Genomic DNA, 12,937 nt, shown 5'->3' on the forward strand with positions numbered 1-12,937 from the left:
GGATATTGTTGATGTGTTGTGAGATTGTTAACCATTGTCATAGGGCAACATTTGTAGTAACTGTTAACTGAGAAACTATTTTGTTCTGTAAGCTTTCATCTTAAGTGAGAATAACAGCACAATTGGAAGAGCGTAGTCAATGTCACTGAACTGTGTATGTAGAAATTTTTGAAATTGTGTATCTTTGGCTATGTGTATTTTCAGGAAAAAAAAAATGTTGAGAAGTTAGAGGGTTAATATGTTGTGGGGTTGTTAACCAGTGTCATAAAACAACATGTGTACTACTGTTTCATGAGAAACTATTCGTTCTGTAAGCCTTCACCTGAAGTACAATAAAATATATATATATATAAAAAGAAAGGTAACATTTAATTAATAGGAGATATTGATGAAGTATTATTCTCAGAGACCTGGGTCTTTATAAAATATCCCAAAATAGGCAGCAAATTTGGAATTTTTACATGTTTATAAAAGAAGAATGTGTATTTCATTTCTAAGTTAGATAACTTTTAAGTTCTTTGTCGAAAGATAATTAGTGAACTTCTTTGTAGTATAAAAGGTTTTCGTGATTACTTCCATAATAATGGATACTTCCAATGTGCCAAGCATTGTTGTAAGTGCTATACATGAATTTTCTTTTGTGATACTACCACCATTCTGTGAAGTAGGTGCTATTATTACCACCATTTTACAAATGATGATAATGACACATAGATTAAGTAATATGTCCAAGGTCTCATAGCTAATAAATTGTATTGCCAGTATTCCAATTTATATATTCTAGTTCTGATCCAAGTCACTTAAACACTGTGCTATAGTGCCTGCACGTATCATTATAGGTTGTAAGTGTTCCTCTTTATTAATGGTCTTGTTTTTATGAAATTAGCCACATCCGTGACATCCTGTACATATGTAGTCTATAGCATGTTTACTGGGTTTGTAATTATTCTGATATAATTTTTCAGATATTATTAACCTCATCAAAGCTTAAAATAATAAAAAGTTTGGATGAATTTTTGTTAAAAAACCAAATGATTTTAACAGAAGCAATGTGGAGATTATTTAAAAATTGGAATATATGAAAAAATGAGGAAAGTCTAAGTGTATCTAATATATTCATAATGCAACAAGGATTGTATTGTCTCTATTCAGTTGATAGTAAGGGGATAAGGAAAAGTGTATGTGGCTAAAGGATGTGTAATAAATTGGAATACTTATTATCATGATGTTATTCTGGAGAAGACAAAACGTTTTTCAGACTTCAAAGCTAAGCATAATACTGCTGTTCTAACTTCTGTTACAAGTCATAGATGTTTCCATGTAATCATCTTCTTTTTACAGAAAAGTCATTTAATAAAGGGCATTTGCTAAAATTCAACAACTATTTCAGATTTTTGAAACTGTTAATAAGAAAGGAATAGGTGAATACTTATGTGAGGATTGTCTTAATATTAAACTATTTAAATGCTGAAAGCATTTTCATTAAAGAACAAGATAAGGATGACTGCTAGTATGCAACTCTAATTTAGCATTGTTCTATGAGTATTATCCAGTGCAATTAGGTAAGAGAAATAAATGAGGGTCATATTATTGAAAAAGAAGAAACATTTTTACCCAGAAATCCAGAAAATCAAATGAAAACTGTTAGAAACAAAAGAGCTTAATTGGGTGACTGGTTATAAAACTGATATTTAATAATGAACAGCTTTCTTACAGAAGAACACTAGTAGCATAGAATTGAAGGAAAGATCCTATTTATAGTAAAATTAAAAATACATAATACCTAGGGATAAACTTAAGAATCATGCAAAAACTATATAAAGAAAACTTCCAAACTCTATGGAGGGACTTAAATAAATGAAAAGACATACCTTGTTTTTGGATAGAAAGGCTCAATATTGTTCAGATTTTAGTTCTTCCTTACTCTGTAAATAACATGGTTACTATAAAAATAACAAAATGATTTTTCTTTAATTTGAGAAGATAATTCTCAAATTTGTAATGGCAAATTTTGGAAACAACATGAATGCCTTTCAGTGGGAGGATGGTTAAATAAACTATATCATTACAATTCAGTAATACACAGTTGTTGAAAGAAAGAGATGGATCTTTATGTGTGGATATGAAAAGAAGTTTAAGATCACATAAAAAAACCGAGGTACAGAACAGTGTGTGTGATAAGCTCCCATTTGTTGAGAATAGTGGGTGGAAGAGGCTATGAATATATAAGCAGGTGGTATTAATTAGGGGCAGGGCCCAGTGGTTAAAGTGCTGGACTGCTACCCAAAAAAGTCAGAGGTTTGAAACCACCAGTGGCTCCATAGGAGAAAAATGTAGCAGTCTGCTTCTGTAGAGATTTACAACCTTGGAAACCCTATGGGGTCGCTATGAGTCGGAATTGACTCGATGGTGGTGGGTTATACTGTAAACAGGAAGACATGTTTGAAGACTGAAGAATCCCAGAAATTGATAAAGGGCATGTACTAGGGTAATGACATAACACAAAGTAATGGATGGATTTGGGGGGAAAAATATGTGTATGTATATATGTGTATACATATATATATACCAAAAACCAAACCTGTTGCCATCGAGTCAATTCTGACTCATAGAGACCCTATAGGACAGAATTTTCTTCAAAGAAGTACAACCAGAATGCTACTTAGAAGCAAGGATGGCGAGACTACATCTTACATACTTTGGACATGTTGTCAGGAGGGATCAGTGCCGGGAGAAGGATATCATGCTTGGTAAAGTAGAGGGTCAGCAAAAAAGAGGAAGACCCTCAACAAGATGGATTGACACAATGGGCTCAAGCATAACAGCAGTTGTGAGCATGGCACAGGACTGGGCAGTGTTTTGTTCTGTTGTACATAGGGTTGCTATGAGTTAGAACCAACTCGACGGCACCTAACAACAACAACAGGACAGAGTAGAACTGCCCCATAGGATTTCCAGGGAGCTGCTGGTGGATTTGAACTGCTGACCTTTTGGTTAGCAGCCTGAGCTCTTAACTACTGCACCACCAGGCTCTGTGTATATGTGTGTGTATATATATGTATGTATATATATGTATGTATGTATATGTATGTATGTGGATGTGATATGTACAAAGCTGGTGACCCTTTATAGTTTACTTCCTTCTGGCTGCTCTTCCTTTTTATACTTTGCTGATCCTCCCTCCTCAGCTAACGGGGTGACCTTAAGGCCTTCATCCCTTGTTTCCCCTCCCCCCTTCTTCCTTATGCTCCTCCTTTCTCATGGCTACGTCTGTCATCTCTTTATGGATGTTGTTGTTAGGTGTTGTGGAGTCAGTTCCGACTCATAGCGACCCTATGTACAACAGAACGAAATGCTGCCTCATGCTGCGCCATCCTCACAGTCATTGGTACGTTTAAGCCCATTGCTGCAGTCACTGTGTCAGTCCATTTCGTTGAGGGTCTTCCTCTTTTTCACTGACCCTCTACTTTACCAAGCATGATGTCTTTCTCCAGGGGCTGGTCCCTCCTGATAACATGTCCAAAGTACGTGAGAGTAAGTCTCACTGTTCTTGCTTCTAAGGAGCATTGTGGCTGTGCTTCTTCCAAGACAGATTTGTTTGTTCTTCTGGCAGTCCATGGTATACTGAATATTCTTTGCCAGCACCATAACTAAAATGCATCAATTCTTCTTTGGTCTTCCTTATTCATTGTACATCTTTCGCATGTATGTGAGGTGATTGAAAATACCATGGCTTGGGTCAAGCGCACCGTAGTCCTCAAAGTGACATCTTTGCTTTTGAACACTTTAAAGCGATCTCTTGCAGCAGATTTGCCCAGTGCAATACGTTGTTTGATTTCTTGACGGCTGCTTCCATGGGTATTGATTGTGGATCAGGTAAAATGAAATTCTTGATCACCTCAGTATATTCTCCGTTTATCATGATATTGGTTATTGGTCCAGTTGTGAGGATTTTTGTTTTCTTTATGTTGAGGTGTAATCTGTACTGAAGGCTGTAGTCTTGCTCCTCATCAGTAAGTCCTTCAAGCCCTCTTCACTTTCAGCAGGCAAGATTGTGTCATCTGCATATCACAGGTTGTTAATGAGTCTTCCTCCAAGCCTGATCCTGTGTTCCTCTTCATATATCCAGCTTCTCGAATTATTTGCTTGACAAATAGACTGAATAAGTATGATGAAAGATACAACCCTGACACACCTTTCCTGGTTTAAAACCCTGCAGTTTCCCCTTGTTCTGTTTGAATGACTGCGTCTTGGTCTACGTTCAGGTTCCACATGAGCACAATTAAGTGTTATGGAATTCCCATTCTTTGCAATGTTATTCATAATTTGTTATGATCCACATGGTTGAATGCCTTTGCATAGTCAATAAAACACAAGTAAACATCCTTCTGGTATTCTCTGCTTTTAGCCAAGATCCATCTGACATCAGCAATGATATCTCTCATTCCGCATCCTCTACTGAATCCGGCTTGAATTTCTGGCAGTTCCCTGTCGATGTACTGCTGCAACTGTTTTTGAATTGTCTTCAGCAAAATTTTACTTGCGTGTGATATTAATGATATTGTTTGATGATTTCTGTATTCTGTTGGATCATCTTTCTTTGGAGTAGGCACAAATATAGATCTCCTATAGTCGGTTGGCCAGGTAGCCGTCTTCCAGATTTCTTGGTAGACCAGTGAGCACTTCCATGGTTGCATCCATTTGTTGAAATATCTCAATTGGTATTCAGTCAATTCCTGGAGGCTTGTTTTTCATCAGTGCCTTTTGTGCAGCTTGGACTTCTTCCTTCAGTACCAGTTCTTGATCACATGCTACTTCCTGAAATGGTTAAACCTTGACCAGTTTTTTTTTGGTAGAGTGACTGTGTATTCCCTCCATCTTCTTTTGATGCTTTAAGCATCATTCAGTATTTTGCCCGTAGAATCCTTCAGTATTACGACTTGAGGCCTGAATTTTTTCTTTAGTTCTTTCAGCTTGAGAAATGCCTAGCGTGTTCTCCCCTTTGGTTTTCTAACTCCAGGTCTTTGCACATGGCATTATAATACTTTACTTTGTTACTTTGTCTTCTCGAGTCCTCCTTTAAAATCTTAAGTTCAGCTCTTTTACTTCATCATTTCTTACATTTGCTTTAGCTACTCCACAGTCAAGAGTAAGTTTCAGAGTTTCTTCTGATATCCATTTTAGTCTTTTCTTTCTTTCCTGTCTTTTTAATGACCTTTTGCCTTCTTCATATATGATATCCTTGATGTCATCCCACAACTCGTCTGGTCTTCGGTTATTAGTGTTAAATGTGTCAAATCTATTCTTGAGATACTGTCTAAATTCAGGTGGGATATACTTATGGTTGTACTTTGGCTTTCGTAGACCTGTTTTAATTTTCTTCAGCTTCAGCTTGAACTTGCGTATGAGCAATTGATCATCAGTTCCACAGTTGGTCGGACGCTGGCTTTGTTCTGACTGATGATGTTGAGGTTCTCCATTGTTTCTTTCCTCGGACATAGTCGATTTGATTCCTTTGTGTTCCATCTGGTGAGGTCCACGTGTATAATCACTGTTTATGTTGAAAATATGTATTTCCAATGAATATGTCATTGGTCTTGTAAAATTCTATCACAAGATCTCCGGCGTCATTTTTACCTCTGGTCCTGATCTCTTTCTCGGTCTCTACTCCCTTATATCAGTTGCTTACTCAGCAGTTGCACTAGGAAGCTGTCATGTCATGATCAGAGTTATAAATTAATTGAATACAAGGGTCAAAGAAGCAGTAAAGTGTGACTTGGGTGATGGATAGAGTGATTGCTGTGTTACCCTTTAGAGATACAGGATTATTTATAGATGTCTTGGCAGGAGAGGGAAGGAACTGGCATTTATTTAATTGTATCTTATGCCATGAACTCTTAGACATTCAACATATTTCCTGTGTGCTTTAGAAACAACCTGTATTTTAAGATTGGAATTTGAAAATTTTTTCTTGATAAGAGGTGATGCTTTCCAAACTGTTCTTCTTCAGATACTTATCTTTTTTCCTTTGGAAGCATCAGTCATGATGTAATATTGCCCAGCTCTTACTAATTGTGGTTTCAGCTGAAAATCAAATTGTCCTTGACAGTGTTATAAAAAGAAAGAGTTTCCCTGTGCTAGAATTTGGATGTACTTTCAAATGTGTAACTGATTAGATCTGTCCCAGATGCCTGTCTGTGGCTCTGCCCTGTTCAGGTATTTGTTTGTGTGATTTATTTGCCCACTTGTGGTTTGTCAGTCAAGTTGTATAAAAAATAGAAAAAATAAAATTGATGTAAACAATTTTTTTGTAGAGTTTTCCTAGGAAGAAGAATTTTCTTTTTACCCCCTTCAGGATTTTAGTACATAAAGAAACTGGGAAGGATAGTTGGTAACTCTTACAGACTCATTTTTCCTTTTTGGGTGGTTATTATTTAGTTTTTTTCAGATTTGAAAAAAATTCTTTCCTGTTTTTCTGACCGTTCCCTCTGAAAACTGACTCATAAACTTGCTACCATCCAGATCATCATTATAGACAAGTTTTCTGAATTTATTTAATAGCAAGTTCCTGATGAGAGAAAGAGAGAGAAGGAGGGAGGGAGGGAAGGAGGTTAAAGTCACATGGAAAATTACTGAATTACTGAGCAGTTTGAAAATAGTTTGATGAACTAGTCATGGAAGAAAATAGAAAAAAAAAAAAAGGTAGGGAAAGAGCAAAACTGAACTGATTATATTTTAGGAATAAGGAAAGAATAATAAATTTTAGTCTTCATGGATTTTTTTTTTTCCTCACCAGTAAGATTTTGGTATGATTAGTAGACTTCTCTTGATAATATGAAAAGAATTAAGTTTTGTATTAAATGCTATCAAAAAGCAGATCTTGTACGACCTTACCTATTGATACAGTCAAAGCTCTGGATGCATCTGATAGTGAATGGTTTGGATAGCCATTTGGTAACATTATTTTGGCTCAACTAAGAGAAAGAGATTTGCATATTCCTGGACATTTTTCCAGTCCTTCTCATATCTCAGGGTTATATAACTTTTTTCCTACTAAAGATATTTTTATGCTGGTGCAGAAAAATCTGATAGATCAGTTAAGGTTTGCTGTCTTAGGCCCCAACCCCCATTTTAGGTAGGCTCTGGTGTTTTTGAGTTGCCTCTCCTGTTTTAACCTCACTTCCTTACTTTATTGAATCTGTATTTCTCTCTTCTTCCATTGCTGACATATTTGAGATGCAATTCATCTCAAGTAAAAACCATTAAGTATTACAAAAATAATTGCTTATATTTATGTTATAAATGTAGGGTCAAATTTGATCACTTCTTCCAACAAGTATCTCATATTCTAGTTTATGTCTACTACTGCAGACTAATCTAGAATTTTGATATTTCTCTCCTAGATTATTACCATTTTCTCTTTATTGTGTTCAGTTCAGTTCTGTGTACCTCTATGACCATGTCTTCTGCCTCCAGTAGACACCTCCAGTGATTTTTCTTTACATGACTGGTCAAGTTTAAAACCCTTACCTTCCTAATATTTTATTATAAAAATCTCTAAACACACAGAAAAGCTTACAGGGAACAACCTATATCCATCATGTAAATTCTGTCATTAACATTTCACTCTGCTTGTTATTATTGCATATGCATTCATCTGCCCATCCCTCTTTATCCCTCTGTCAGTCCATATAGCTTACTTTTTGATGCATTTTGTAGTAAATTGCAGGCATCAGTGTACTTCCAACTAAATGCTTCAGAATGCAAATCATTAACTAGGTTCAGTATTATATATAGCTTTCTTTTTAGAATCTAATTGTGGTAATATATATGTATATAATATATATATGTATTTGCCATTTTTACCATTTTTAAGTGTACAATTCAGTGACATTAATTACATTCACCATGTTGTGCAACCATCACCACTATCTGTTTCCAAAAATTTTTCATTACCCTAAACAGGAACTCAGTACTCCTTAAGCAATAACTACTAATGTTCTCGTCCCTTAGCTCCTGGTAACCAGTAATAAATTTTGTCTCTATACATTTGTCTATTCTAGATATCTCATGTAAGTGGGATAATAAAATATTTGTTCTTTTGTCAGCAGTGGCAAATGTGGCTAAGAAATAATGGAAAATAAAGACTGAAATGTTCATTGTTTTTAACAATGAGGAGGTTATTGAGGAGGGAGCAGGTTTTCCAGGAAGGTTGGATGGCAAAGCCAGATCACGGTTGAAGAATTAATGGGAGGTGAAGAACTGGAGACAGGAAATACCAACAACTCTTACTGTATGGCAGTGAAAGAGGTGGGGAGGGGTTCTTAGTAGCTGGAGGGGGATGTATTTAGCATATGACCACTTGGGGTGTTTGTGTGTTGTGTTTGTCTTCTCTGGGTTATAACTCCTTTAGAAAACTGTGGTTTCTATATCTTTGCATTTTTGGAATCCAGTGCGGCATATTTTACAAGGTAAACTACTCAGTAACCCTTATTAATCATGATTATAATTTATTTAGCATCTCTTTTTCAACAGTGTTATCAATATCATTTCCAAATTCTCCAAACAGGTATTAAATCTACATAAGGACTTGCATTTTATCCAAGTTTAAATGTATTATGGCTGTGAGGTGTGGAATCACCTTGCAGAAGGCGATTTGGCTTTTGTTCTTGGTTCTTTTGAGTTGGACCGTACCTGCGACTAATGAATGAGGCTAATCAGACCAAAGGGCCACCTGGGGGTCCAGTGTTGACTAGCCTCAAGAGGCATGATGTAATTTATCATGACCACATGAGGAGACTGATAAGAGCCCTGAACATAGCTCAGAGGAGCTTCCTGGTTAGCAAGAACATCTCTCTTGGAAGGGTCTGCATGTCCCTTTGGCACGTAGAAGCTCCGTGCTGGAACCCCTCCCAGATCTTAGCCTGTCAGTCTGTTTGTATCCTTTATTATAATAAATCTGTAGTCATAAGTATGGTATACTCTGTAAAGTTCTGTGATTTGTTCCAGCCGATTATCAAACCCAAAGGGAAAGTCAGAGCCAGCAGGGGCTGATGTCTTCCTGTTTGGCAGTTTGAAAGACTGTGTCCTTTAAACTTGTGCACTCTGACCTAGTTCTGGGTGGCTAGGGTCAAAGAAGTGCTGCATTAGCAGCTGGTCTGAAGGATGGTGTCCCTCTAATTTGTGGGTTCTGATTCAGCTCTGGGTGGCTAGGGTTGAAGGTAGAGTGTGCCACTTGGACAGCCGGCAATGAGAATAGAGAAGTCGGAAATTGAGGATTGGATCCATCTCTACACTTTGGAGATTGGATTCATGCTGATCCTTCCCACAGTTAGCAATGAAGGTGGCATTTACCACGTTGCCCTTGCTTAGCTCAGTAGCCCTTCAGCATGACTTAACAGAAAGAAAATGGGGTTTAGAGTCAGATAGAACTATAATTCAAATTCAGACTCTGGCACTTTTTCAGCTATGTGATCTTGAACAAGTTAATTACCATTTTTGGTCTCTTTTTCCTTATCTGTGAAATGGGGATAATAACACCTCCCTCTTAAGGCTGTTTTAAGATTCAGTGAGAAAATATATAAAATGTTTCTGGTAGTACCTGACATAAATTAGACACTCAGTTAATACTTTCTAGTAAAACAGCAATCTCAGATGTTATACATGCCAATACTACAGATTTGATAATTTGATTTAAAATAGTGTATGTGCTATGATGTTATAACTTTAAAGTGCAAAATTAGTCCTTGAATAAAAACTTTTTTTTTCTTGCCTCTCCCTCCCCTTTATCCAATCCAGGTCCTGAGGGAGTCTAACAAATTAGCAGAAATGGAAGAACCACCCTTGCTTCCAGGAGAAAATATTAAAGACATGGGTCTGTAATAGTATTTTTTATTTAATTTCCTTCTCCTTTCTGAGTGTGTAGACTATCCAGTACAAAGAATACAGAGGCACCTCCTATCTGGCAGCTCTCAATACCTCCAGCCTTCCTAGCATCTTACTGTGTTCTGCAAGTCTAGGTCTAGACCTGTTTGTAGTATTCATATTTGGACTACTAGGAAACAGGAAAGTTGAATTCTGTGAAAAATTTCATTATTTTGAATGGCTGCACTGAGATAGTGGGTTGCATAGATAAACATTGAATTACCACTTTGTACAAGTAATTTTCTTAAAACATGTTCTCTCTTATTTGCCTCCTTTCTTTTCTTTCTTTTTTTCCTACTCATAATAAACTCCGGTGAGTTTTTGGATGAAAATATTTCCTTCTCATTGCAAAGCAAGCAGGTTGCATGTAGGTGCCTTTTACTCCAGCCCAAAGAACTGAGCATATACGGTACTTATGGACTAGAGAGACTGAAAACGAACATTAAAGCTATTTCCTTTGTCCCTGTCCTTTTGCTTTGCATCATCCATGTTGGTAATTTACACAATACCTATAGATTTTGAGAAATAATGTTTAATGTAGTATACTAGGAGAATAAATGGTTTCTGAGCCAAAGTAGACACCATCTTTCATTTCATTATCAGTCATAACTTTTAAAAAAGGATTTAAGTGCTTAATTTTCCTTAGCTAGGTGTCATTTTCTTGTGTAAAAATAAACAAGCCAAAGACAGGAACTACCCTCTAAATGGCTTGTGGTGGTGCAGTGGTTAAGCACTCGGCTGCTAACCAAAACATTAGCTGTTTGAAACCACCAGCCACTCCACAGGAGAAAGATGTGGCAATCTGCTTTTGTAAAGATTACAGCCTTGGAAACCCTATGGGTCAGTTCTACTCTGTTCTATAGGGTCACTATGAGTCGGAATTAGGTTGATCACAACAGGTTTTAAATTTAACTTCTTAGCACTTAGTATGATGTTTGCCTCTTCTTGCTCTTGACCCTTGACTGAATACGTGAGCCATTTTTTTTTTTTTTTTCCCCTCTCCTCTCAAGCTCGTGTATACCCTAGGCTCTAGTTCTGCCAAACTACTTACTGAGCTAGATATTATATATTATCAGCACTGTATATTACATATTAACAATATCATCATTATTGAGTGCTTACTGTCTCATTTAATCATTCTTACAGTAATTTTCTGAGAAAGCTATGAACCCCATTTTGTAGATGAGTAAACTAAGGCAGAGAGAGATTATTTAGCTAGCCAAATTAGAGGTAGCATTTGGACAATTTTTTTTTCTCCTCCAAACCTAAAGCCCATGCTGTTTCCACTATGATAACTTGTCTTATAAAAGACTCTCTACCACTTATTCTCTTTTGTTGACTCCTCTTCCTTTAAATATTGACACTTCCTAGGATTTCATTCTTGATGCTTTCCCTTTTCTATGTATTGTCTTTGGTTGCCCATATCTAAATTTGTAGCTTTACCCATCACATATATTCTGATGACTCCAAAATTTGTGTTTCCATGTCTTAAATGCCTCGTAGACACATGCCCTTGGATATCCCATAAAACCAAAAAAACAAATCCATTGCCATCCAGTCAATTCTGACTCATACCAACTCTATAGGACAAAGTAGAACTGCCCCATAGGGTTTCCAAGGAGCAGCTGGTGGATTCCAACTGCTGATCTTTTGGTTAGCAGCCGAGCTCTTAAGCACTGCACCACCAGGGCTCTGGATAGCCTATAAGAAGAACCTTATATACAGCATCTCCAAAACTGAAATCATCACTTTTAATCCCAAACCTACTTTTTCCCGCATTCTCTATCTCAGTTAATATTAACACCAGTTGTCCAGTCATTCAAGTCAGAATTCTGGGAGTCACCGTGAATTGCTCCTTTTTTTCTGAACGCTTATTTCCAGTTGGTTACCAGATTTGGAGGAATCAGTCTCTAAGAAATTTCTTGTGTTTATCTTCTCTCCATTTTTATGAGCCTTTGGTAGAGTATTTATGTATACTGAATTTCATATACTTATGAGAAACTTCAAGTGAAAATATCTAATAAACAGATACGGTAGTTTAGAAGACAGATCAGTTGGAAGTCTATATTTAGGAATCACCAGAACATGGATATTGGGTGAAAATGGGAGGGTGAAAATAAACCAGAGAATACATGAAGTGAGAAGAGGGCCAAAGGCATAACTTTGGTAAATGCTAACATTTTACAATTATATTGGAGGAGAAGAACCAGGAAGGGAAACTGAGAAAGAGTAGAGAGAGTGTGGTAGGAGACAAGTTAGGAGAGAGCCAGACCAGACACTTGGCTTTGTAGAAATACATGCTTCACTTTCCCACTTCTGTATCTTGGACTAGGCTTTGCCTCTGCATCTCTGCCCATTTAAAGGTTACCTTATGTTACTTGAATACTTCTCTGATCCCATAGGTGAATGAACTTTCCCTTCTCTGTATTATTTAGAGTATGTTTTTGTGCCTCTTTCTGCACAAATTGCATATTCTCACATACTACATTTATTTCTGTTTATTTCCTGTTCTCTTCCTAGTTGTGTATTCTCTTCAAGGTCATTTTGGTATACCTTACAGAATCTATTATGGATTCCTCCTCTTTGAACTCAGTGGAAATTTGAGAGGATGAATAAATCTAAGATCTTTTGGTGCCACTAATTACACGAACTGTCATTACGTTGTCTCTCTTTCATGGCAACTCCATGTGTGTTCAGAGTAGAACTGTTAGAACTGTGCTCCATAGGGTTTTCAGTGGCTTATTTCTCAGAAGTAAATCGCCAGGCCTTTCTTCCGAGGTGTTTCTGGGTAGACTTGAGCTGCCAGACTTTCAGTTAGCAGCCAAGTGCATTAACCATTTGCACAACCCAGGGACTTTTGGTATCACTAGGCAGTATTATTATTTCAAAATTTACAGGAATACTTAATATACTAAATAAAATATCCTGATTCAAAATCATCCATACGGACTTGATTATTATGCCAAAATTTTAAATTTAATAGGGAAAATGTAAAGTATAAGGTTAGGGTAAC

The 12,937-nt window shown here is 36.7% G+C and overlaps 1 protein-coding gene across 10 annotated transcripts in view; it reads left to right on the plus strand.

Annotated features, from left to right (window-relative positions):
* The window catches only part of MTMR2 (myotubularin related protein 2), an 86,146-nt gene that overhangs the window by 41,519 nt on the left and 31,690 nt on the right, over positions 1 to 12,937 (plus strand). For 9 of the 10 annotated variants that reach the window (XM_004385543.1, XM_023739818.1, XM_023739816.1 and 6 more), the window contains one exon: positions 9,799 to 9,874. In XM_004385543.1, coding sequence (XP_004385600.1) covers positions 9,829 to 9,874 — 46 coding nt within the window. In that variant the 5' untranslated portion in view covers positions 9,799 to 9,828. Of the gene's footprint in view, positions 1 to 7,970; positions 8,311 to 9,798; positions 9,875 to 12,937 lie in introns of those variants that run through there. The other variant, XM_023739822.1, reaches the window with a different exon arrangement.

The sequence above is a fragment of the Trichechus manatus genome, unplaced genomic scaffold (assembly GCF_000243295.1).
Source record: "Trichechus manatus latirostris isolate Lorelei unplaced genomic scaffold, TriManLat1.0 scaffold00141, whole genome shotgun sequence".
In the NCBI taxonomy this organism is placed as follows: Eukaryota; Metazoa; Chordata; class Mammalia; order Sirenia; family Trichechidae; genus Trichechus; species Trichechus manatus.